Source organism: Dasypus novemcinctus, chromosome 24 (genome assembly GCF_030445035.2).
Source record: "Dasypus novemcinctus isolate mDasNov1 chromosome 24, mDasNov1.1.hap2, whole genome shotgun sequence".
Taxonomy (NCBI): Eukaryota; Metazoa; Chordata; class Mammalia; order Cingulata; family Dasypodidae; genus Dasypus; species Dasypus novemcinctus.
The window spans coordinates 14,826,862-14,852,339 of NC_080696.1; the positions used below are offsets into that span (position 1 = coordinate 14,826,862).

The following is a 25,478-nucleotide window of genomic DNA, read 5'->3' on the forward strand; positions in this document are numbered from 1 at the left end:
TTAGGAGCCCCGCAGTGCAACACAGCCCTCAGGGATCCCCGTAGCTGGGTGCCAGCCCCGTGGGGGAAGCCAGATCCGCGAATTCTAAATTGAATGTCTAATCCCTGAAATTCACCTACTCCTCAGGGTATCAGCCTTTGGACAGCTCGCTCCCTGTGCTCCCACGCAACGGCCACTTGAGGGCGCCTCTACACCACGGCCCGTTCAATGACCCAGATCCCAAGCCCCACCGGGTGGGGTGGGCTTCAGCTGGAAACGCGGAAAACACACTCTAAGATCCGAAATCCCAAACTTCGCAAAATATTCCCCAATCAGCTTCCAGACGTGTCCTCCTCCCTCACTGCACCCTACAACAGTCTCCCAATTGTGTCCCCTTATTGCTCAAAATCCAGTTCCGTTGCAGATCGGCAGCCGGACCTGTGGGGATGGGGCTCCAGGCGGAAGCGCTTCCCCCCCTGTCCGGCGACTAAAACGTCCCCCGCTTCATAAGAAAACACCGTCTGTCTCCCCAAATCAATCCGCCAAGGAGTCTTGTCCCAACAATCCCCCACCAGCCAGCACAGTATCCGCGAATTTCTCAGCACCGCAAAGCCTCCAGATAAAGGAAAAAAAACCAAAAACCCTGGCCGCCGCGGCTCCGGAGCTGCAAGAGCGCCCGCTACCGCGGCTCCGCCCACCCAAGGAGGGAACTTCCCGCGCCCAGCTGGGATCTCCGTTTATATATTATAGACGTATCCTCTCTGTTACCTTCCCACTGAATTTACGTCCAGACACCTTCCAACCAGCAAAAATCCCCGAAACAGCGCGGTCCCAAAGAGCCTTCAACGCTGCCCAGCCGCCCCCTGCAGAGACACTACCAGGCAAGCTCACGCAGCCACCATCTTGCCAGCCTCCTCGAGTCACATGGTTTTAAAGGATGAGCCCTGCTAAGTGGCCTTATCTCCTGCCCCCACCTCCCCAGTGGGGAATATCCTTCCGAAATGGTAGTAGCTGATGGGAAAACATGATCGCATTTGCAAAATTCTGGCCGGCAACTTTTCAGGTGCATTTATCTGGCCTCACCCTACCTCTCCAAGCTACCACTGTCTCTGTCGTTCTCCCCGTGTTAGTCCCCTGAGACGGAATACCCTAGGTCCACTGTGCAAGCCTTTTCCTCAGTTTGGAGCCATCTCTCTGCCATCCTTGGCACTCGCTCCTCATCTGTCAGGTTGCAGCTCAAATGGCACTTGCTCAGGGAAACCGCCAGCCCACTCAGGTTAGATCATTTCTCTGCATATGCTCTCCTAGCACCCTCTACTATTCCTTCACAACATTTATCGTGATGTATAGTCACAAAATTGTGTGATGATTTGTCCTTTCTGCATGAATGAAAGCTCTGTGAGGGCAGGCTCCAGGGCTGGGCTGCTCCCCCATGCATGCTTGGACCTAGAAGATGCTCATTAATATTGGTTAAACAACTGAATGATAATTGATTTGTGGGGTACCAACGATGAGCAAAACATGTTTCCTTGCCCATCCTCAGGGCCAGGCTCTCTGCTGGGCCCTCGATGTGTAACTTGTGGGTAGTCGCCAGGGCCAGGATATGGGTCTGACCCTTTGCCTTCCCACATGCGGGAGAGGTGGCTGGACAGATGCTACCCCATGAATTTACACCGGTGGCTTTGAGTAGGTCACACATCATCGGCACTTTGTTTCTGAAGGCAACTTCAAATACTTGGCTCGCCTTACTGTGTTTGTCCCTTGCTCATCCAACCCTCCCGACCTCCAACAGTTACAGAGGAAGAGAGGGGCTGGTGCAGTGTGAAAGCATGGAGAAGATGGATGTGAGCTCTGCGCTAGGGGCCGGGTAGTGTGTGCACTGGGAGGCTGGGCCTCTGCTGGCATCCACGCTAACAGACAACAGGCTCTTGAAACAAGGAGCCAGCGGAAAAGAGTTCATGCCCATGACCTAGAGAGAGCACTGGCATTCATGGCCACAAGAACTTTGGTGCTAAAGAAGTATATGTGGGGGCACTGAGTCTGCTGCTCCTATATTAGAAGGCAATGGCAACTTTATAAATGTAAACAGGATCCTCTCCGTATTTTTGTGTTTTTTTGTGTGTGAAGGACAGCCAGTATTTAAAAACTGCTCTGCAACCGAAGGTTTGTTTTCAAGAGAGAAGCTAACAATGTGGAAGTCAAACAAAGTGCAGATATTAAAAAAAAACAAAACAAGATTATTTTTTTGTGATTCTTTTCTCCGAAGACATTCATTGCCAGCTTCAAACAGCTGCTGCTGCCTTCCACCTTGTCTTCCCTTCTTCCCTTATCCCCCCTCCTTCCTTCTTTCCTTCCTTCCTCTGCAAGGCTAAGAAAGGATCCTGAAGGCTCAGGAAGAGCACACCCTCAGGCTGTTCTCGAGTGAGCAGCTCTCAGGCACAACTGTTTAAGAGCTACTGGAAAGCCACAAACACTTCTACAAATACTCCCATGCATAAGGATTCGTGACACTTCAAAGAAAATAACTCCGCTTTCAAACAGTGAATGTTTATATTTTCTACACGTTTTCCTCTAGATTTAAGTTCTGGAGGAAGGCTTCCCACTTAAAGGTGCGCTGCCTAAATAGTACCAAAAAGCTTCCCGATGCCCAACCCTACGGGGTTTTTCTCATTCTGCTGAAGGATTTTTTCTCTATGCATTTCCAATTTTTTACCTTGTGCACTTCCCCATCTTGAATGCATAAAGAGATGGCTTGCGCATCTTTTTGCAAACACATCCATTTTTCACCCTCTGAATGGGAAAGATCCTGCCTTTTCAGCAACACCAAGTTGATGAATCTCACAGAAAGTTTTGGGAAAAGTAATCCTTAGAAAAACAACAAACTATTTAATTTACAAAGGAAGGGGTATTAAATAAATATATCCAAAGAAAGGACATTTAGTAGTCATCTTGCAAGAGATGCACAGGTGTGAGAAACTTCTAGAAAAGCATGCAATATCCTTAGGAGACAGTGCCAGAGCCTAGTGCCAGGAGTTCCACAGTGATAAATGCATGAGAATGTTCTTTGTAGGTAACAAGGATGAACTCACCACCTGACCCTCTTCAGTTCAATCACCCGTCTACTTGTGCCTCCCACTGGTTTAAAATGTAACAGGGATCTATGGATCCTCAAATACAGACTCATTCTGAAGATAACAACCTGGCCCATGCCACCCCACTCCTCTCACTCACTCCAGCCACTACTGCAGTACCGGTTAGAAAAACGATGTTTTAGAAATTGACCATATAAAATGGATGGACTTGTTTCAACTGGGAAATAATTCTGTATGTATGAAGTTCAAATTTAAGCACCAAAGAATCATTTTCCATCTAATGAAATAGTCATCAGAAAAAGCACTCTTAGCATTATAATAATAATAAAAAGATCCTCTTTTTGTATGTGGAAAGAGTCCTTTGTGAAAAGGAGGAATACACAAGACCTAATTTGTCAAGAATAGTCTCTTTAGATTAATGGTCTTTAATTAGTTTTCCCAAAACATAAATCACCTACCATGATAATTTAAATAAAATTGAAGCAGTTAATTTTGCCAGGGAGTTTTTACCTAAATTTCCTTCATCTTCTTCCGTCATTAGGAAAAAAAAAAAGACCTTTCCAATAACAATGTCTGATCCAACCTTTAGATGTGTGTAGGAACATGAGAGGACAGAGTGTCATGGGGCAGACATGTTCAATGCTGGACTGACACCCTCCAGGCATCGTCTGAAGCATTTGCAAAAGAAAGCATCATTTTGAAACCTTTCTCACACTAGTGCTTGAAGCAGTACATTCCAGAAGATTACTGCATATGTCAGGCTTGAATAGTCACACACAATCTCTTTGAGCTGATGACACTTGCCTCGCAGGAGGCTCTGAACGTAAGTATAATGAGCCACAACAGGACAGAACGACAGCACCTGGAAGATCGCTGTTTAAGAATGGGGCGGGGCCAGATGTGCATGTGATTGTGTGCTGAGGGAGATGAGTCCAAATAAAAGCCCACTGTTAGAAGATGAATCTCAAACACCAAAATGCCCAGCGCCACAGGGGAGGACAGCCAGCAGAGGCGCCTCCACCTCCTAGGACGTTTAAGTATGTCTTTGTTGCCAAGACCAGGCTCTGAGGTCAGGGGGGAATTAAGCAGAGCTAGCTATTTTTGGATTTAAAAATGTAAAGAGGAGTGGCCCCGGGACATGGGAACCCTGTTCAGGTATTCTCAAAGCATCTCCACTGTATGGGCCAGAGTATCCTCTAGATGTCAACTCACTGCCTATTCATGTGCTGAAATTAACCTCAGGGTTTGGGCGTGAATCTTTCCAACTCGGGAAAAGCAAGGTCTGGGGTGGGAGCCAGGCAGAAAAATCCCCCAGACATGGGATTTTTAAAAAGTGTGGCATATGCTTCTTTACAAGCAAGACTTAGAAAGGAATGCTAAAACTACTTATATAAAAAATTCTATATAAGTCCCTTAGGTTTGTCCGTTTGCCTACAAAAATATTTGTAAGTTGATGGCAAGTCAATACGAATGGCCTAAAGTGGTCCGCTTAGCATTACTTTATTATTTGATGCTCTTGAAAGTCTTAAAATACACATTTGCACACTTTTTCTCTTTTGAATTATTACAAATTAAGGAAGCTTCAATTTTGTCATCCTGACAGAGTTTTATCTTCATTCCAGAAAGGAATCCCATTATTAGTTTAGATGAGACTTTTCACTTGCTTTTTCAACACTCCCTCATGTTTTATTCCCTTTAATCTGCTTTTGTGTCGGATTGGAAGTTTGTATTTCCCATCCCACACACCAGGGACTATAATCGAGCCAACTGAAATAACTTACTCCTCTGCTATAACATAGGCTGGAATGGCACCTAGAGATCATCTAGTGCAACAGATTTGTTTTTAGATGGGGAGACTGAGTCCCAGGGGATGAAATGACTCACCTTACGTTATAGTCAGAGCCAGTACTAATCCTCAAACTCCAAACTAACTGTAATTACTTGAGATGGGGCTTAGAATCAAAGGACCCTCTGATTCCTATCTTTCTGGCAAACATATGTCCATTTATCCTTGCCAAGTTATTATTGCATCCTGCGTGATTTTAACAAAATGCTTGCCACGAGCCCAGGCTGAGATTTAGGTCTAAAAGGGCTGGAAACAGATTATATGGTCAGTTCAAGAAAACCATTTAGTTTACTCAGCAATTGAGGGACAATCTTTAGAGCTTTGACTCCTTTTAAATAAATGACCTATGGTTAATTATTATCTCCCCAGCTTTTATCCTTTAATCTCTCAGTTTAAATTCTCTAGCATTAATTAATTGCCCTGAAACCTATGCCAGTAATCACAATTGCAGACCAAAGCAGTTCTTTCTGAAGCAGTTAAAAAAACAATCCAAAAATTTTTATGCTCAATTATGATATTTAATTATTGCAGTAGTTTTCTGCCATATAAAATAGTTACATCTTTAAATATTTTTTCAGACTGGAGAGCACTGTTGCACAGAAACGTTCTAGAAGACGGATTGCAAATATGTGCTGTTGCTTGTTCACTTGTGACTTCAGTTGTCACGATGACTGCATTTTCTGCTAAATTATACATTATGTGTCTTTCCAACCACATTAAATCAATTTTTAAAGAGACCAATAGAAATGATCACTTCACCAAATAAACCAAACTACAGGGAGGAATTCATAACTTCATTTAATATTGACAGCAGCTTCATTTACATTTTGGAAAAGCAAATACCTTTAATAAATTTGGTGTGATGATTACATATTTTGATACAACTATTGTACAGAAGTGTGTACATATATAAATCTATAGGTAGAGTTATATACATTTTAATATATACCACATACATTTTTTTTAACTCACATTTTTCTCTTTAGTAAAACAAAGCAGTTTTACTATACATAGATGGTACAATGCTACATTGAGTCCTGAGTAATTTAAGGGATCATTAATAAACTATTGTAAATTCTAGTTTTTTAGCTGAAGATCCAGTAGGTATTCTGTAACCAAAAAAGTGAATAAAGCAATGTTCAAAAATATGCATTCAGCAATGTGCTCATTTTGTGCTCAGCAGAGAAAGCTAGAGAATGCACAGTAGCCATTTCCATTTGAGAAACTTTTTGAATATTCAATGTTAGACAAATATCCTATCTGTATGGATTTATGGAAATCTACATGATGTCACCTACATCCAATTCGTCAGGCATGGAAGACTCCAGTGATGATTGGACCGAAAATCCATTTTGCAGAATACGAAATTCTGTGTAAACATCAGTGTTCCGGTATTATACAAAGTTCTGATCCAAACAAGGGAGAAAAAAAATACAACGAAATAATTTAAAATGCTTTTCCTGGGATAGAGCCTGCCACATGGAAGGAATATAAAAAATAAAACTCTATTTTGGGGCAAGAGGAAACCAGGCGCAAGTCCTTTCAGGTGGTCTGGTAAAGCCACCCACCTCAGAAGGCCCCGGGCCGGGGGCTGGGGGCCCTGGGCCGTCAAAAGCTCCACCTTCCTGGGGCGGCCTCCACGGCACAACGAGGAGGAAGCGCTATGGGAAAAGGCCACATTCAACCGCAATGGGACGGGGAGCGCTGCCTGTCAGGGCCCCCGGGAACAGGCAGAGCATCCCACCCCCAAGTCAGGCACTAGGTCTGGAGAGCCGGTGAGGCTGAGGTCGGCTGCGGCCCGTCTGTCTGCAGCCGGGCACGAGGCCCCCTGACTGGAGGCCCGCGTCCACCAGAAGGCACTGCGTTTGAGGGTCCTCCATCTCCCCTCTCCCCCGAGCTCTATCCTGTCCCGTAGCTGCTGTAGTCAAAGACTCCTTTCTTGAAGAACGGTGAGAACTCACAAATGGTGTGTTTTGAGAGAGTCAGCCCCACTTTGCTGATGTGGAGGGGGGATGTTGTCGATTGGAGCATCACGTTGAAAAAGTCCCTGAGGTATTTCTGAGGAAGAGACAAGAGTTAGAAACATGGTCAAGGCTGGTGAGCGGAGTCAAGGAGAAGAGAAGAAATCTCGAGAAACAAGTTCCTGTCCGCCTTGACAGAGCGGAAAGCAGCCCATGAGGAATCTCCTTAACGGCCTTAAGCATCGTTATACCCAGCGGAGGAAGTGGGGCCACCACACACAGGGAGAGGGGAGGCGTCTCGGTCAGGGCTGTGGCCACAGCAGACAAGGCCGGCCTGAAGCCGGGAGGGGAATCTGCCTTCAGTGACAGCATCACCAGAGTGAAGATTCTGTTCTCAAGAAAGTCATGTTTCCCCCTACTTACTCATTAAGTAGAAAGATGATTTAACAGGAAAGAACTGCTAGCCATCTGTACAAGGGTAAACATGCTGCGTATTAGCATTTTTGAATTGCTCAGTCAGTATATCTTTTCTGAATCCCAAAACTAAAGGAAAAGAAAAACTAAGGGCCAGAGGGCCAGTTCCGAGTACTAATATTTACAGATCATTTTGCCATTTTGCAAATGGTATAATCATCAATGAAAGGAAATTCTTACTTAGATGAATTGCTCTGAATCACTTTCCCTCCCCCTGCTGCACGCATTTGCCACATTATGTGTCATTCCTGGCACTGAAGAAGAAAAGCACGTCTCAGACTAGAAGCCGAGATGCTGGGGAGACGAGCAGGGGCTGGTGCTGGGTGGGTGTAGTGAAGGCAAAGAGGACACAGTAAGAGTCCCCACTTCAGGTCAGGATACGGGCTGTGGGGGTGTTTTATTACTGTTCCACCTTGCTTAAAAACTGTAAACAATCTGGTCAAGAGCTTAGAAATTAAAGATGATAATCCTGGGCTCTGAGAAAGAAAACAGGCAGGCCTATCCTAGGTGAGCAGTGCTCAACCAGAGGTGCTTTTGTTCCAGGGACACCAGTCATAGCCTGGAGGCATTTTTGATTGACACAGCTGGGGGCCGGGCTGCTACTGGCACCTGTGGAGGCCAGAGACGCTGCTCCATAACCGGCAATGCCAGCACAGCCCTGGTGGCCAAGAATTATCCGGCTCAAAACATCAACAGTGCCACAGCTGAGAAATCCTGGCCTGGAGAAAGTAGCATTCAACTACCTGCATGAAATGACAACTGGAATTTGCTTCTAAAAGTAGACACTTACCAAGGAAAAATTTTGGCCACTTTCTTAAAAATAACAAGGATTACTAATAATTAATATTTGAGTAGTAATTTACAGTTTCTTAAAAAAGTTTTCTAACACAGCTAGTTTTCATTTACAACTTTATGGATGTATGAATGATGCACAAAAAACCGGATGTTATTTACATATACAATTTGTTGAGGATATATATGTATACATCTATTAAATCACCACTAAGTCAAGATAAACATTTGTATCACCCCCCAAAAGTTTCCCAATTCACTTAATTTTATGTTAGCATCATACTCTGCCTAGAATTAGTTATTACTAGTGTAATGCCCATTTTCAGATGAGGAAGCTGGGAAAAGTGACATGACATAGTCCAGGCAGCACGGCTAACAACCGAGACGGAAGAACTGAATGTTAAGTTTTCCTGATTTAAACTCTGTTGTTGTTTTTTTAAAGATTTATTTATTTATTTATTTCTCTCCCCTTACCCCCCCGCCTCCGGTTGTCTGTTCTATGTCTATTTGCTGCGTCTTATGTGTCCGCTTCTGTTGTTGCCAGCAACACAGGAATCTGTCTTTTTTTTTTCCTGCGTCATCTTGTTGTGTCAGCTCTCCGTGTGGGGTGGCATCATTCCTGGGCAGTTTGCACTTTCTTTCGCTATGGGCGGCTCTCCTTACGGGGTGTACTCCTTGCACATGGGGCTTCCTTACGTGGGAGACACCCCTGTGTGGCATGGCACTCCTTGTGAGCATCAGCACTGCGCATGGGCCAGCTGCACACAGGTCGAGGCGGCCCGGGGTTAGAACCGCAGACCTTCCATGTGGTAGATGGATGCCCTAACCCCTGGGCCAAGTCCGCCGCCTAAACTCTGTTTTGTTTTTTCAATATCCCTCACTTACTGCTTTTCAAGGTAGCCTTTTAAGAAAGGATACTGAAATTGAAATCATGTTGTGATAAGAAGGTGCCAAACCAAATGATGAAAAATGAAGATCTTAATCTTAGTACTTAGTTGCATCAGAAAAGCAAAAGGGCACTTGACTTCAACTGTTTTGCAGGGTGCAGGACCCTGAGACTTCCACTTTAAAGGGACTTGAATTCCGCCAAACATGGTTACTAGTTGCAGAGTAGAGCCGAGCAGCACCCGAGCTAGCACTGAAATGCATGTGCATATCTGAGTGGCTGGGGAAGGTCAAGAACAAGGCTATGTATTTCCTCTATATGGCTAAGAGTCTTCAAAAAAGTCAGGAGGTCATCAGAGGGGTCACAATGATGCACGCCTCAGCAGGATACCAGAGATAGCCAAAGTAGAAACAACCCCAGGTACTGGTGCTCCTGAGGGCTACAGAGACACACAGGTTCTACGGTCATGGCAGGTGGCTTTGGAGTTTAGTGACTTGTCAGAGGGCCCTACTTTGGAATTTGTGTTCCTGAGTGTGATGGAGTTGGACTCAGATGTGATCTTTCTACACATGCCTCTTCTGCCACTTTTACTGAACCTGTGGTTGGTGCTGGGGTTGGTGTATATCCAGGAGACTTCAATCTCTGGATTGGCCATATGCCAGCTGGGCCCTGAGCCTTAGCAGAGTTGCAGCTCCTACTCTCCAGTTTGTTGGACTTGCACAGGTCAGCTAACAGGGAGGTGAAGATAGTCAACCACCACACCAGGGAACCAAGAGTGCCTACAACTCCAAGTAGGAGAATCACATCCATCAACCATGTGGGATCTAAGTCCCCTCTCAATATAGAGGTGGAGTGGACATCACCATCCCAGGGTCCACAGGATAGAGGAATAAAATATGGATTACAGTAGACTTACTGATATTCTACTATAAACTGTTGTGACTAGTATTGGAAGAAGCTATAGCATTGATCTGGAGAAAGTGGCCACTGCAGTTGCTGACGGCAGGGAGAGGGAAGAAGAGATGAGATGTGGTGGCATTTTCGGGATTTGGAGTTGTCCTAAATGATATTGCAGGGACAGATGCTGGACATTATGTATCCTGCCATAACACACTGAATGTACTGGGGGAGAGTGTGAACTACAATGTAAACTATAATGCACGTGGTGCAACAGTGCTCCAACATGTATTCACCAAATGCAATGAATGTGCCACATGTTGAAAGAGGTTATTGATGTGGGAGGAGTGGGGGTGGGGTGGGGTGTGGGGGGTGTGGGAACCTCTTATATTTTTAATGTAACATTTTTTTGTGATCTGTATATCTTTTTTAAAAAAAAGACAATTTAATAATAAAAAACAAGGAGCAACGCTATTTAGGTGGGGAGGTACATGGAGCAAGTGGAACGCAACAGTGCTCCAGCACATCCCTGTAGTTCCTATGCATTCCCTGCTTTAGATCACCCTGCGTTAACGTGCAGACAAATGTTCACAAGTCTGACTTCAAGATGAATTCTGCAGATTAGAAAGTAGTTTAAATCTGGGAACAGATGTTGTATCAACATTTGTCATAATTAGCTCACAAAGCAGGGTCCTTTCAAAGGGCCAATAAAGCCTCAAGGGTATGATGAGAAGTGAAAGTTAAAAATATAAATAAAAGAAAATGAGAAAGTATTTGAAACACCTTCCCTGCCAGAGCACTGCCATAAAAAGAAAACAGTAAAATAATGGTACTTAATGCCTTTTTCTCTAAATAAACTCATCAACATGTCTTGATGAAAATGCAAGATAGAAAGATCTGATTTGACTAATTCTAAATATTAAAGAGTGTTTTTGAAAACTTTGCAAAACAAATCTCTGCTTAGCAGGAGAACTTCCTTTAAATAGACTGATTCCCCGGTGCACAGAAATGATTTGATGAGGAAGTGTTCTTTGCAGGGACCCCAAAGTGCTCTAAAGCACAGAAGGGAGGTGCAACCCCAGATGGTTGTGCCGAGAGCCACCTGCCTCAAGCAGGCTGAGCAAATTCTCCCCAACGATGATAAAACTAAATGACTGGGGCTATAGTCAAGGGTGTGGAGAGAGATGAAATTCCATAAGGTTCTCAAGGCCATGTACAATATCTTATTCGTCTTTGCAGATCCCTATCATCCCTGGCACACCGCCAAGCTTAGGGAGAGCACTTAGAAGAAACTTTGATGACTGGTTTTGATGTCATTTTCAAATTGAAGTATATATAGAGAGAAAACTGCACACATCAAAAACGTACATCTCAGTTTTCACGAAGTAAACAAACCATGTGATCAGCATCTAGATAGAAAAGATAGAGTATTTCCAGCTCCCAAGCAGCCCTTCTCATACTTCCTCCTGCCAAGTACAATCCTTCCCTCAAGAGTAACCACTATCCTGACTTCTAGCACTGCAGATTAGTTTTGCTTGTTTTTGAACTTCATGTTAATGGATTCACATATGTTGTACTCCCTTGTTGTTTGGCTTTCACTGCTTAATGGGATGTTTGGGAGCCTCATGCACATTGTTGTGTGAAGTTGTAATGGGTTCATTCTCACTGTAGTATAGAATTCCATGTGAGAACTACCGACGTTTTTAACATAGGAGATGCAGCAGTGACAGGTTGGTCCTTCTTCAACATGAAATCGACTTCCACGTAATGCTGGTGTCTGGCGAGTCAGTTTATCACTACCTTGACAGTAAAGAAGTTCCCCCTTAGGGCTTTAGGCTCACTCCAAGACCACCAGCCAATGTACCAGAACTCACCTATTACATATATTTAATATATGTGTAATATTATACACAAAATATTTATATAAATAGATATACATATTTATATTAGTAATTTTTGTTGCTTGTGCTCACAATGTTTTCCATAGTATCTGCAGCTGAGGGGGGAAAACTGAAATCTTCCTGTCAAAGCTATCCTTTTATTTTTGATCCAAAGACATCCTAGCCCTTCCTGACATGTGAAAAATAAGTCCAGGAGACGAGCTGCATCCCCAAGACAGGACAATTTATAAAAGACTATAGCAAAAAAAAAAAAAAAAAGAACATGAGGAGTTTAAATTACTTATCAGGGTCAGAATGGCAAAGAAAGAAAAGGATTTGTGAAATCCAATATTCAATTTCTGTTTCTCACTTTCTCATGACATTTTCTCCATTAAAAAAAAAAAAGGAGACATATTTAAACCTCTGTAGCTTGGCAGAGACCTCAGAAGACTGCAACCCTTGCTGAAACTGGTAATTTTTGCCACACTTGAGTCCTGGCTCTGTTACATGCCTTGGGTGAGGGCCACTGAAATCAGCAATTGCACCCCCTAGAGTTACGCAACCAAACAGTTCTTCTGCCTTGGATACTTCCTAAACACTGCAAAGCAGGAAATATGACGGCTAAGCAAGAAGGAACCTGGGGCAGGGCATGTCTGAGAGTGAACAGTCAAGGAGAAGGAGAGGCCAAGAGAATAAAAGGAGACTTCAAAAAGATGCAGGAGGACAAGGGAAGAAGAGATGGTACAGAAGGGAGGACAGAGGAGGCAGGAGAGAAAAGAAAAAGGCCACAACAATGATGAAGACTAATGACCAGGATTTGTTTACCAAATTGGCAAAAAGAATTTAAGAATAATAATAACTATATTGGATATTACTCTAGGTTATTTCCTATATTTTTAAAAATTATTCTAGCTCTCTCTCTATATATACTGAAATTTCCCCTATTTAAATTTATTAGAGTAGCTATAGGTTTACAGAAAAATCATGTATGAAATACAGAGGTCCCATAAACAACCTTATTAACACCTTCATTAGTGTGAATATTAATACAAGAACATTTTTATAATTGTGCTAACTATAGCCCACCGTTTACAGAAGGGTTCACTGTGTTGTACAGTCCTTTTTTCCTAAATGTTATCCTAGTAACATACATACAACCTAAAATTTCCCCTTTAACAACATTCACATATCTAATTCAGTGCTATTATGTCCATAATGTGGTGCAATTGTCACCACCATTCATTACCAAAATTTCTCTGTCATCCCAAACAGAAATACTGTTCCAATTAACCATTAACTCCCAATCCCTATACTCACCCAGCTACTGGTAAACTTCATTTGAGTTTATGACTCTATGAATTAATTTATTCTAATTATTATCAGTGAAATCATACAATATGTGTCCTTGTGTGCTTATTTCACTGAACATGTCCCCAAAGTTCATCCACGTTGCCACAGAACATCATCATTTTTTGTGGTGGCTTAATATTCCATTATACGGGGAAGGGGTTGTGGCTCAACTGATAGAGCATCTGCCTACCATATGGAGGGTCCAGGGTTTGATATCCAGGGCCTCCTGGCTCATGTGGTGAGCTGGCCCACATGCAGTGCTGCCGTGCACAAGGAGTGCTGTGCCATGCAGGGGTGTCCCCTGCATAGGGTAGCCCCACATTCAAGGAGTATGCCCCGCAAGGAGAGCCGTCCTATGTGAAAAAAGTGCAGCCCACCCAGGAGTGGCACTGTACACATGGAGAGCTGATGCAGCAAGATGACACAACAAAAAAAGGGACAGTTTCTCGGTGCTGCACGACAAGAATGCAAGCAGACACAGAAGAACACACAGTGAATGGACACAGAGAGCAGAAACAGGGGGGGAAGGAGGAGAGAAATAAATAAAATAAACCTTTAAAAAAATTCCATTATATGTGTATACCACACTTTGTTTATCCATCCATCTGTTGATGGACACTTGAGTTGCTTTCATCTTTTTTGCAATTGTGAATGATGACACTATGAACAATTCTTTTGTAAATATATAATACCTAGAAGTGGAATTGCTGGGCAATATAGTAATTTTCTGATTAACATACTGGGGAACCACCAAACTGTTTTCCACAGTGGCTGCACCATTTTACATTTCCACCAACAATGAACAAGTGTTCTCCACATCCTCTCCAATATGTATTTTCCAGTTCTTTTTTACAGTAGCCATTTTAGTGGGTATGAAATGATATTTCACTGTGGTTTTGATTTCCATTTCCCTAAATGGATAGTGCTGTTTAGCATCTTTTCATGTGCTTATTACTCACTTGTATAATTTCTTTGAAGAAATGTCAATCTGAGTCATTAGCCCATTTTCTTCCTTTCTAATTGGGTTGTCTTTTTTTTGAAGAGTTATAGGATTTCTTTATATATTCCGGATATTAAATCCTTTTTGGACATGTGGTTTCCAAATTTTTCCTCACATTCTGCAGATTGTCTTTTAACTTTCAAGATGTGCAAAAGTATTTAATTTAAATAGATACAACCCCATTTATCTATTTTTTATTTTGTTGCTCATGCTTTTGGTGTAAAGAAACGATTCTATCACAGTATCCTGAAGATGCTTCCCTAGGTTTTCTTTAAGAAGCTTTATAGTTTTTGTATTTATATTTAGGTGCTTGTTGCATCTCAAGTTGATTTCTGTATATGGTAAGAGGAAGGGGTCAACCTTCTTTATTTTGCATATGAATATTCAGTTGGTCCAGCACCATTTGTTGAAGAGACCATTCTTCCTTCACTGGGTGGACTTGACACCCTTGTAAAAAATCAATTGACCATAGATGTGAGGGATTATTTCTGAATTCTCAGTTTGATTCCACTGGTCTATATGCTCTTTTAATTACTGTGGCTTTGTAATAAGTTTTAAAATCTGGAAGTATGAATCCTCCAACTTTTTTCTCTTTCTTTCAAGATGGATTTGGCTATTTGGGGCCCCTTGCCCTTCTATATAAATCTGATAATTGGCTTTTCCATTTCTGCCAAGTAGACTGTTGGAATTTGATTGGGATTGCATTAAATATGTAAATCATTTTAGGTAGAATAATATTTAGTCTTCTAATCCACAAAAGAGAATTTCCTTCCATTCATTTAGAACTTCTTTGATTTCTTTGAGAAATGTTTTATAGTTTTGTATATAAAAGTCCTTTATATCCCTGGTTAAATTTATTCCTAGGATTTTGTTTTCTTTTTAAAATTTTTTTCCTAGAATTTTATTCTTTTAGTTGCTATGGTAAATGGAATTTTTTTCTTGATTTTCTCTTCAGATTGTTCATTTCTAGTATATAGAAACATTACTTATTTTTGTGTGTTGATTTGTGCCCTGCTACTTCACTGAACTCATTTATTAACTTTAGTAGCTTTGTTGTGGATTTTTCAGGATTTTCTGTATAAAAGATCATGTTATCTGCAAATAAGGAATGTTTTACTTCTTCCAATTTAGATGCCTTTAATTTCATTTTCTTGCCTAATTTCTCTATCAGAACTTCTACTATAGTTAATTGTTGAATAGCCATGGTGACATTGGACATCCTTGTCTTGTTTCCAATCTTAGAGGGAAAGTTTTCAGTTTTTAACTGTTAAGTATGTTGCTAGCTGGGGGCTTTTCATATATCCCTTTTATGTTGAGGAAGTGGGCTATTTCTAGTTTTCTAAGTGTTTTAATCAAGAAGGGGTACTGAATTTTGCTAAATGCTTTTTCTGTATCAATTGAGATAGTCATGTGTTTTATTTCCTTTGTTCTATTAATGTGGTGTATTACATTAATTAATTTCCTTAGGTTGACCCACTTTTGCATATCTGAGATAACTTCCACTGGGTCATGGTGTATAATTCTTTCAACATGCTGTTGGATTCAGTTTGCTAGTATTTTGTGGAGGACTTTTACATTTATATCCTTAAGAAATATTGGGGGAAGCAGATGTGGCTCAAGCAATTGGGCGCCTATCTACCATATAGGAGGTCTAGGGTTTGATATCCAGGGCCACCTGTTGAAGGCAAGCTGGCCCATGTGGTGAGCTGGCCTACGTGGAGTGGTGGCCTGCACAGTGCTGCCCCACTCAGGAGTGCTGGCCCATGTGGAGAGCTGGCACAGCAAGATGATGCAACAAAAAGAGACATAAGGGAGAAAACAATAAGAGATGCAGCAGACCAGGGAGCTGAGGTGGCACAAGAGAATGATCACCTCTCCCCCAATCCAGAAGGTCCCAGGATCGGTTCCCAGAGCCACCCAATGAGAAAATACAAGCAGACACAGAAGAATACATAGCAAATGGACACAGAGGGCAGACAATGGAGGGAGGGGGGAGAAATAAATAAATAAATCATAAAAAAAAAAGAAATATTGGTCTGTAATTTTCCTTTCTTATATTCTCTTTATCTGGCTTTGATATTAGGTGATATTGGCCTCACAAAATGAGTTAGGGAATGTCTCTTTCCTTCAATTTTTTAGATGAGTTTGAGAAGGTTTGGTGTTACTTTTTGTAATGTTTGGTAAAATTGGCCAGTGAAGTAATCTGGTCCTAGACTTTGTGTTGTTGTTGTTTTGGGGAGTTTTTTGATTACTGATTCAATTTATTTCCTTGATATTGGTTTACTGAGAGCTGTTTCTTCTTGAGTCAGTGTAGGAGGTTTGTATGTTTCCAGGCATTTGTCCAATTCATCTTGGTTATCTAATTTGTTGGTGTCCAGTTGTTCATAGGATCCTCTTATAATCATTTTTACTTCTGTGGAATTTGTAGTAATGTCCTCCTCTTTCATTTCTGATTTTAATTATTCACATCCTCTCTCATTTTTTCTGTAGTCTACCTAAAGATATGTCGATTTTATCAATCTTTTCAATGGTTTACTTTTGGTGTCATTGAGTTTCTACCTTTTTAAAAATTCTCTATTTCACGTATTTCTACTCTAATCTTTATTATTTCCTACCTTCTCCTTGCTTTGGGATCAATTTGTCTTTTTCTAAATCCTCCAGTTGTGAGGTCAGCTATCTGACTTGAGATCTTTCTTTGTTTTAATATAAGCATTAAAGCTATAAATTTCACTCTTAGGGGAAGTGGACTTGGCCCAGTGGTTAGGGCATCCGTCTACCACATGGGAGGTCCGCGGTTAAACCCCGGGCCGCCTTGACCCATGTGGAGCTGGCCCATGCACAGTGCTGAAGCGCGCAAGAAGTGCCATGCCACGCAGGGGTGTCCCCAGCATAGAGGAGCCCCACGCGCAAGGAGTGTGCCTTGTAAGGAGAGCCACCCAGCGCGAAAGTGCAGCCTGCCCAGGAATGGTGCCACACACATGGAGAGCTGACACAAGATGATGCAACAAAAAGAAACACAGATTCCCCTGCCGCTGACAACAACAGAAGCAGACAAAAAAGACGCAGCGAATAGACACAGAGAACAGACAACTGGGGCGGGGGGAAGGGGAGAGAAGTAAATAAATAAATAAATCTTTTAAAAAAAAATTTCACTCTTAGCACTGCTTTTGCTGCATCCCATAAGTTTTGGTAATGTTGTGTTTTCCTTTTCATTGCTACAAGATATTTCCTAATTTCCCTTTTGATTTCTTATCTGACCCATTGGTTAAGAAAGTGTTATTTAATTTCCACATATTTGTGAATTTTCCATTATTTCCAGTTATTCATTTCTAGCTTCATTTCATTGTGATCAGAGAAGACACACAAAATGATTTAAATATCTTTAAATTTACTGAGATTTGTTTTGTGACATAAAATATTTTCTATTCTGGAGAATGAGTAATGTGCACTAGACAAGTATGAGTATTCTGCTGCTGTGGGTGACATGTTTTATACATATGTCTGGGAGGTCTACTTTGTTTATGGTATCGTTCAAGTCTTCTATTTCATTATTGATATCTAGATGTTCTAAACATTATTAAAGCAATGTATTGAAATCTCTTACTATTAACGTAGTACTGTTTATTACTCCCTTCAAGTCTGTCAATATTTCCCTCATACATATAGGGGTTCTGCTATTAGGTACATATACATTTATAATTATTATGTCTTCCTATTATATTGACCCCTTTATCAGTGACATTTTTTGTCCCTCATAATAGTTTTTGACTTGTCTGTTTTAGCACATATTAGTATAGCTACCCTAGCTCCCTTTTGGTTACTATTTATTTGCATGGCATATTCTTTTCCATCCTTTCACTTTCTGTTTTTGAATTTAAGGTAAGTCTCTTACAAACAGCAGAGCTGGGACATGAATTTTTTTTTTTTTTTTAATTCCATTCTGCTAATCTCTGTCTTTTGACTGGAGCATTTAATCCATTTACATTTAAAGTAATTACTGGTAGGACAAGACTTTCTTCTGCCGTTTTGCTTATTCCATGTTTCCAAGTCTTTTACCATTTTTTTGTCCATAAATTCTTCTGTTAATGCCTATTTTCATATTTGATTCTTTGTAGTGTACTATTTTGATTCCCTTCTCATTTCATTCTGTATATATTTTTCAGATATTTTCTTTGTGGCTATTACAGGACTTAAGCCATTTGACACCAACTTAACTTTAATAACATGCTCAAACACTGATCCTATAGCCCTCCACCCCTCCACCTTTTTTGCACTTGTTACAAATTCTGTCTTTATATGTTGTATTTCCAAACCCATAGATTTATCATCACTTTTTAAATTATGCATTTTAGAACTTTTAGAAGTAAAAAGTGGTGTTACCAAAAAAAAAAAAAAAACAAACCCACAATTCAATAGTACTGGCATTTATAATTACTCATATAATTATCTTTACTGGAGGTCTTTATTTCTTTATACTACTTCGATCTACTGTGTAGTGTTGTTTCCTTTCAGTCTGAAGAACTCCCTTTAGCAATGCCTATAGGACAGTCTAGTGGTGACAAACTCTCTCAGTGTCTGCTTATCTGGGAATATCTTAATCTTCCTTCATTACTGAATGAGTCTTGTTCGATATAAAATTCTTGGTTGGCAATTGTTCTCATTCAGTACTTTAAATATTTCTTCCCATTGCCTTCTTGCCTCCATAGTTCTGATGAAAAATCAGCAGTTAATCTTATTGGGAATTCCTTACAATGTCTACTGCAGCTTTCAGAACTCTCTACTTTTCCTTGGCATTCATCAGTCTGAATACTGTATTGACATAGTTCTCTTTGGATTTATCTTTTGAGCTTCTTGAATGTGCATATTCATGTCTTTTGTTAACTTTGGAAGTTTTCTGCCATTATTTCTTTGACTATTCTTTCTGCCTATTTCTCTCTTCTTCTTGATTCCTATAATACATATATTGGTATGCTTGATGGTGTCCCACCAGTTTCTTAGGTCTATTCACTTGTTTTCCTTCTTTTTTATTTTTGCTTTTCAGCCTGAATCCTTTCACCTGTCTTGTCTTCAAGTTCAATGATGCTCTCTTCTGCCTGCTCCAATCTGCTGTTCAAATCATGTAGGGAATTTTTCATTTCAGATATTGTGGTTTTCAATTCCAGTATTTCTGTTTGATTTCTTTGTATAATTCCTCTCTCATTATTGAGATTCTCATATTATTTACCCATCATTTTCTTCATAGTCATATCTTTTAGTTCTTTCTCCATGTTTGCCTTTATCCCCTTGAACATATTAAAGACCACCTTTTAAGTCTTTCTCCGGTATGTCCAAAATCTTTTCTTTGTTGATGGTTTCTCAATTTTTATTTGGTTCCTCTAGATAAACCATCATTACCATTTTCTTTGTTAGTCTTGTAATCTTTTTTATATACTGTACCTATTAATACTTTCATCTGTTAATTCTGGGATTTAGTCCCTGAGCTATCTTTTCCTTAAGTTTTTATCCAGTTAGTGATATGATAGAGATTTTCTTGAGTGCCAGGCACTAATAAAAACAAACCAATGCAAAAAACACTTTTCACAGTTTCTGCAAATTGGTTCTGCAATGGCTGGCTGGTGCTGTCCTTCAGAGTTTAGCCCTCCTATTGAGAATATCAACTAGAGGTGAAAGTGAAATTCAGGGTGCTCTCAGTCTTTTCTGAGCCTGCTTTTTGTCCCAGGTTTCTGCTAGCTCTCATGGTGTTAGGAACTCCCCCATTAATGGTAATCTGAATGCCCTCTCTACTCCCTACAAAATAGGCTTTCTCCTCCTCCTGGGTGATCTATTGTATATCTTAAAGCAGGTAATCCTTTGCCCTAGGATGCTCTGACTTAATTGTTCCTTATACTGCTATATAGGTCAGCAAGTTACTTCTGTCTATACGGTAAGTTCTGGGAGGGCAAGCCATAGACAAGTTTCCTGGTTCATTCTTTCAGGCTGCCATCCGATAGTCTGGTATCAACAAACATACACCCCAGTATTCACATGGGGGCTACTCTGCTTCCTATGGAATAGGGCCAGGGACCCACAATTAGAGTACAAGCTGCCTCCACACTGTATAATGGAGTAGTTGGGGGAGGGGCCAAAGGCACCACAAGCTTCTACTGGTTTAAAGGTGTGTTTTACTGTAAGCTTTTAACTGTATACTAGAAATTTAAGGAAGATGGCTTTCTCAGTTTTTGCTAGTTGTTCAAAGATTCTTTGGGAGAGTGGCACTCTGGAGCATCTTATACCACCATCATAATCAACTGGTAATTTATTTTTTTGTTTCTTGGATCAACACTAAAGTATAAATAAGGTATTATGTTATCAATACTTTCAGAAAATCAAATTTAGATGGCTAATCTTTAAGGCATATTTCAGTGCTGGCATAAGGGTACCTTAATTCATAAAGTGCCTTTCTTCTGTGGGCTTTCGGCATATTTTGTTGTCTAGGAAAGTCCACCTACTTTGGGCAGCAAGTGGAGGTGGAGGAAGAAGTAGGAGAGATGGATCCCATGGGTATGTTCCAAAGCAAGAGTTATCCTGGTGTGTAATTTTAAACCCTGCTCCATCCCGCCCCCGCCCCCCCCCCAAAAAAAAAACCCACAAAAGACAAAATAGTATAGGGGACTGTAAGCTTTTAAAGCAGAGGCCAAAAAAGATGAGCAGAAATATGAGAAATGCATAGATTGTCGGAACCATTCCCAAGTAGGCTACTGATCCACTGGTTTCCAAAAGAGGTTCTTTCTATTTTATTTACTCTGACCTGCAAAGACCTCTCCAATATTCTAGGCACTGTGAGAAGAATTTTTAATGTTATAGTTAATTTAATTCTCACGATAACTTTATGAGGTAGGAACTATTTTTATCTCTGTCTTAAAGATGAAGAAACTGAGGTCCAGGAAATTTAAGTAATGTGTCAAAGGTCACAGAACTTCTAAGTGGGAGAACCAGTGCTCAAACCCAGATTCCTAACTCCAGAGACTGGACCTGAATCACCAAACTGTCATCCAGAGTCCACCACTCCTTTCATCTCTGGTTTAGCTCCCTCTGCTGAGCATAATTGCCTTCCACTGGACAACATTGTTTACACTGGCCACCTTGGCTCCTTGGGCCAGATATGCTGCCTTTTTGGGACCTAATGGTGCTGTCATCATAACCAGTGGGCACTGAGCCCTCTAGAGTTAACGTTCCATACAAACATGGGAAAAAGACCTCTAGTCCTGTGAGATATGTACTCATCTACATGAAGTCCAATGCAGTTCTGTCCAGGCTCCAATGTTACTACATTTTAAGTGCCTTGGTGGGAAACGCCCATTTTCAGACTGTGTTGCATCCATCTCCCTTTTCAAATAGCACCCACATCCTTTTCTGAAGAAGCACCTCTTACTGTTCTAATGATCTATTGACCCCCACTGGAGTACCCCAAAGTGCCAAATATTCCTTTCCCCCAGTCCATTGACACTACAACATAGTGTCAGATGTGTGACCAAAGTTTATCCCATCAGATGTGCTGCTCCAGGATTTGAACTTTGATAAGGGAGCCTAAGGACAGAAAGGACACTAGAGACTGTCTTGACAACACCATGCCTCCAGGCCAGACAGTTCTGACAAGAAGGCCATGGCTGACCTCTCTGCCTCAGGCTCTATTCTATGAAGGTTGGTTCCTTTTGTTCCCAAGCCTGGACTATCAGCCTCCTACTGATTCTTTGAGCTTTTCCATCCTCCCCAACCCTATAACTTTCCAATATTTCTCCTTGTTTACATTAGTTTACTTACATATTGGGAATTACATTAGATGCAGAGATTGGTACCAGGAATGGGGTGCAAGCAAGGGATGGCACAAGAAAAGCTAAGTATTTTAGGGTTCATTATATGGCCGACTTTGTCTCATATTCTGGAATGAGCACTTCATAGCCAAATAGCTAATTGTGCTACTATTGGAACCAAAGGTCCTTTGGGCAGGCTCTGCCACATTATAAAATGCTGCCACAGAGCATTTTGAGGAATGTGAGAAATCCAGGGATTGAAGTGTAGGGTGTGGCAACTGCTTACTCCTCTAAAGAGTTTTGGTCTCCTCATTTCCTAGAGTTTGGAGTTTATAAGCCCATTTGCTTACTCTGCCCACACTCTTTTTCTATTGTTTGCAGTTAAGTTATCCAAGAGTGGAAGGAATGTGGCAGGTGGCAAGGAATCATAGACTAAACCTTCCATTTACATCACAACTAAGCTCCTCAGAGATTAGATTGTTTTCACATTGAGGCGTCTGCCTGTTGTGCTTTTCACTTAGGAAGAGGTCAAGAGGCTTCCATGAAAAAGATTTCCACTGGCTTAGTTCATCCAAGTGGTACATCCAGCTAAGAGGTAAGGCAAAAGGCTCCTGCCCCAAACTCTGCTATAAACAGGCCAATGTTTAAGATTCCAACACCATTTGAAAAAGATGATGACTAAACATTATTGTTTTGCACCAAAACATAGGCTAATATGGTCTATTGGCTGTGTTAATGAGTTTTCAGAGGTCAAACATACTTCCTACAGCAATACAGGGTAATTCAGCAAGAATTCAATCAATTACTTCAGAGCTTTAGCCTGATTCCTCAATCAATACATTCAATCAGGATTAAAAATAAAAGGAAAATATTATTTGCTCCTATATGCTACTTTATTTCAGCTACTCTTAATGAAGGTCATAATATTAACATGATTCATGTGTGATCTACAATCCAGTTTCAATCTGAGCTCTAGCTAAAAGTACTTTGAAGTTATTGGGATAAAAGTTTCTAATGTTTTACCAAAGAGAAGAGTGTGGGCAAAATCTAGCCTTCAGATAGCCTTAGCTGGATTTCTATTTTCAACTCTAGAACTTCTGGATAAAATACTAGTCTAGTCATAGGCATTGATCAGGTACTCTCTAGTCCATCCTGGGAAAACCTGTGAGCTCAGTAGGGAATTAGCTTGCATGGCCCCTCCCTATCTTGCAGCCATTCTATTCTAGATCTGGGATCTTGAAAGGGAAGGTTTTTAGATCAGGGGAAGGAGGAAACAAGGGAAGGAAAGAAAGAAGAAATGTATACAAGTTCAGAAACAGTGTGAACAAGGGAGCAAAGCCAACATGTGTGGGGAGCTGTGTAAGGCAACAGGACTTGAAACAGAATACAGAGCTCTTAGAATCAGGTTCAGAAGGCTGAATTTGGTTCTGCAGGCAATTGTACAATGCTGTTTGGCTTACAAAGCGCTTCTTGGTTCAAGAGCTCACATGGCTCCTAAGATGTCCTTAGGAAGGAGGAAGGACAAGTATGCTTATCCTTTGTTTTCAGATAAGGAAACAGAGTCTAAGAAGTAGTGCCTTGACCAAGGTCATTAGGCCATAAAAGGCTGGGAAAATGACTCAAACTCAGGGGAAAGTAAAATGGCCTAATATAATTCTTGAGGTGCAGGCTCTAAGCCTGAAATGTAATGTGGCCTCTCTTTGGGGCTGTCCACCTCACACTCATGTAGGTACCCAGAATGGGCTTTGGATTCCAATCAACTCCTCTGTGTGTGTTTGTGTGTGCATAAGATGTAGGAATGAGAGCAGGGCCTTCAGAAGCATTTGAAAGACCTCAGCCTTCTTATCTGTTGGTGCCTTTCCCTCAATTTTAATTAGCAGAGGGATAAAAGCATGGCCATTTTATGCTATTAAAAAATGTCTGTTTTAATAGGGTTCGTGACTATAACTGCAGCTTACTGCTCATTTCGTGTGCAATAGATCACCCCAGCTGTGTCATTCTAATGATTTTCTGAGCCATCTCATTGTTGTGGGGCCCTCTTCATTTTACAAAATTTTAATATAAACCTATAATTTAATTTGAAGTTATTGAAATTATTAAAAGTGAAATGTTCTTTAAAAATGTAATGGGGACTTATCTGCCTTTCCGTTGTGACTTACGAACAGGGATGAGAGTTCAATGACACTCCTCATTCCCAGAAGTCATTTGTCATGGAGGCAGCTTAAAGACAAGGATCAGTCTAATAAGACGTAGAGGTTTCATTTACCTTGCAGCGCTTGGAAAATTATCCATCAACTATTGGACACTGAAGCTAGATCAAGCCTGGGTGGAGATATGCTGAGATGTTTCTAGACCTGAAAGAGGTCTGGCCACCACTTGCTATGTGTGATGAATCAATCCAGTGGGATCACTATGATTTACCCACTTATATCTTCCCAGTTCTAAATGCTCATAAATTTAGGTCTCAACACCGTTCTTCAACTTCATAGGAATCCTAAAATTTGGTTGCACTGAATCACATATATTGGGTTCCTTTCCCAACACACCCCGAAATGTCCTCCACACTCTAATAAAATTAAGACAATTTAATTCAAGCAGTTCATTCACTCAGCACATATTTATGGTACACCTACTCTATATGAAGCCACATACCAGGCACTGGGCAGCCAGTATTGAATAAAACAGATATAGCGCTTGCCTCAAAAGATTCATGGACTGCTCTAAGCCTTCTCCTTATTGTTCAACATCATTCCTTGCTTGTTCTTACTGGTCCTTTGTTCCCATCATCTATGTCCTACTTATCTTTTAAGGACTAGCTCAAGGTTGATCTTTGTTAACTTCCCTCTCTTCAGACTTCACTCGTGCACCTGGCAAATATTTATTAAAAATTGTACTTGCCAGGCACAGGGTGAGGTGCTTGGGATTTAGTAGTGGAGAGGCCTCAGTTCTTTTCCCAAGTAAACTATTAGTCCTGTCAGGGAGATGGATTGGTAAACCAGTAGTAATAGTGTGGCTACAAGAGAACAGGAGTGAGAAGCTTCTGGAACACATAGGAAAAGAGCCCAGCCTAGTCCTGGAAACTGGTAACATTACAGCCAAGACCTGAAGGGTAAAGTCAGAATTAATGAGGTGAAGATACTGCAGGAAGCCATTCTGTGCAGTGTAAAGAGTGTGCACAAAAGCCTAGAGGTTGGAAACAGAGCTCTAGGGCACCACAAATAGTCCAGCATGACTAGAGCTTGGGCAATGTTCAGAGACCACTTAGGAAGTGGACTGCTACGGCCTGGGGCTCGTCCAGTTCTCACCCTGGTCCTCAGGCAGGTTCCAGGTACCACACACTGGTGGTCTCTCTTCTCTTTGGGCTCATGGAGTGCTTCCAGGCTTTCTGTGGTGAGAGCCTCTTCTGTCTCCAGGCACCGTTTGAGGTAAGCCTTCTCAGCAGCAATGTTCATGATCTCTGAGGACCCCTATGAGTCTCTAAGTGCTTCATAAGCCTGAACTTCTCTTTCCTCTACCACTGTTTGAAGGAAC

At 41.2% G+C, this 25,478-nt stretch overlaps 1 protein-coding gene across 8 annotated transcripts in view; it reads right to left on the reverse strand.

The window, feature by feature from the left end:
- Positions 1 to 5,698: 5,698 nt before the first annotated feature.
- KIF16B (kinesin family member 16B) overlaps positions 5,699 to 25,478 on the reverse strand; it is a 321,124-nt gene continuing 301,344 nt past the window's right edge. For 7 of the 8 annotated variants that reach the window (XM_058287591.2, XM_058287585.2, XM_058287593.2 and 4 more), the window contains one exon: positions 5,699 to 6,975. In XM_058287591.2, coding sequence (XP_058143574.1) covers positions 6,817 to 6,975 — 159 coding nt within the window. In that variant the 3' untranslated portion in view covers positions 5,699 to 6,816. The remainder of the gene's footprint in view (positions 6,976 to 25,478) is intronic. The other variant, XM_058287586.2, reaches the window with a different exon arrangement.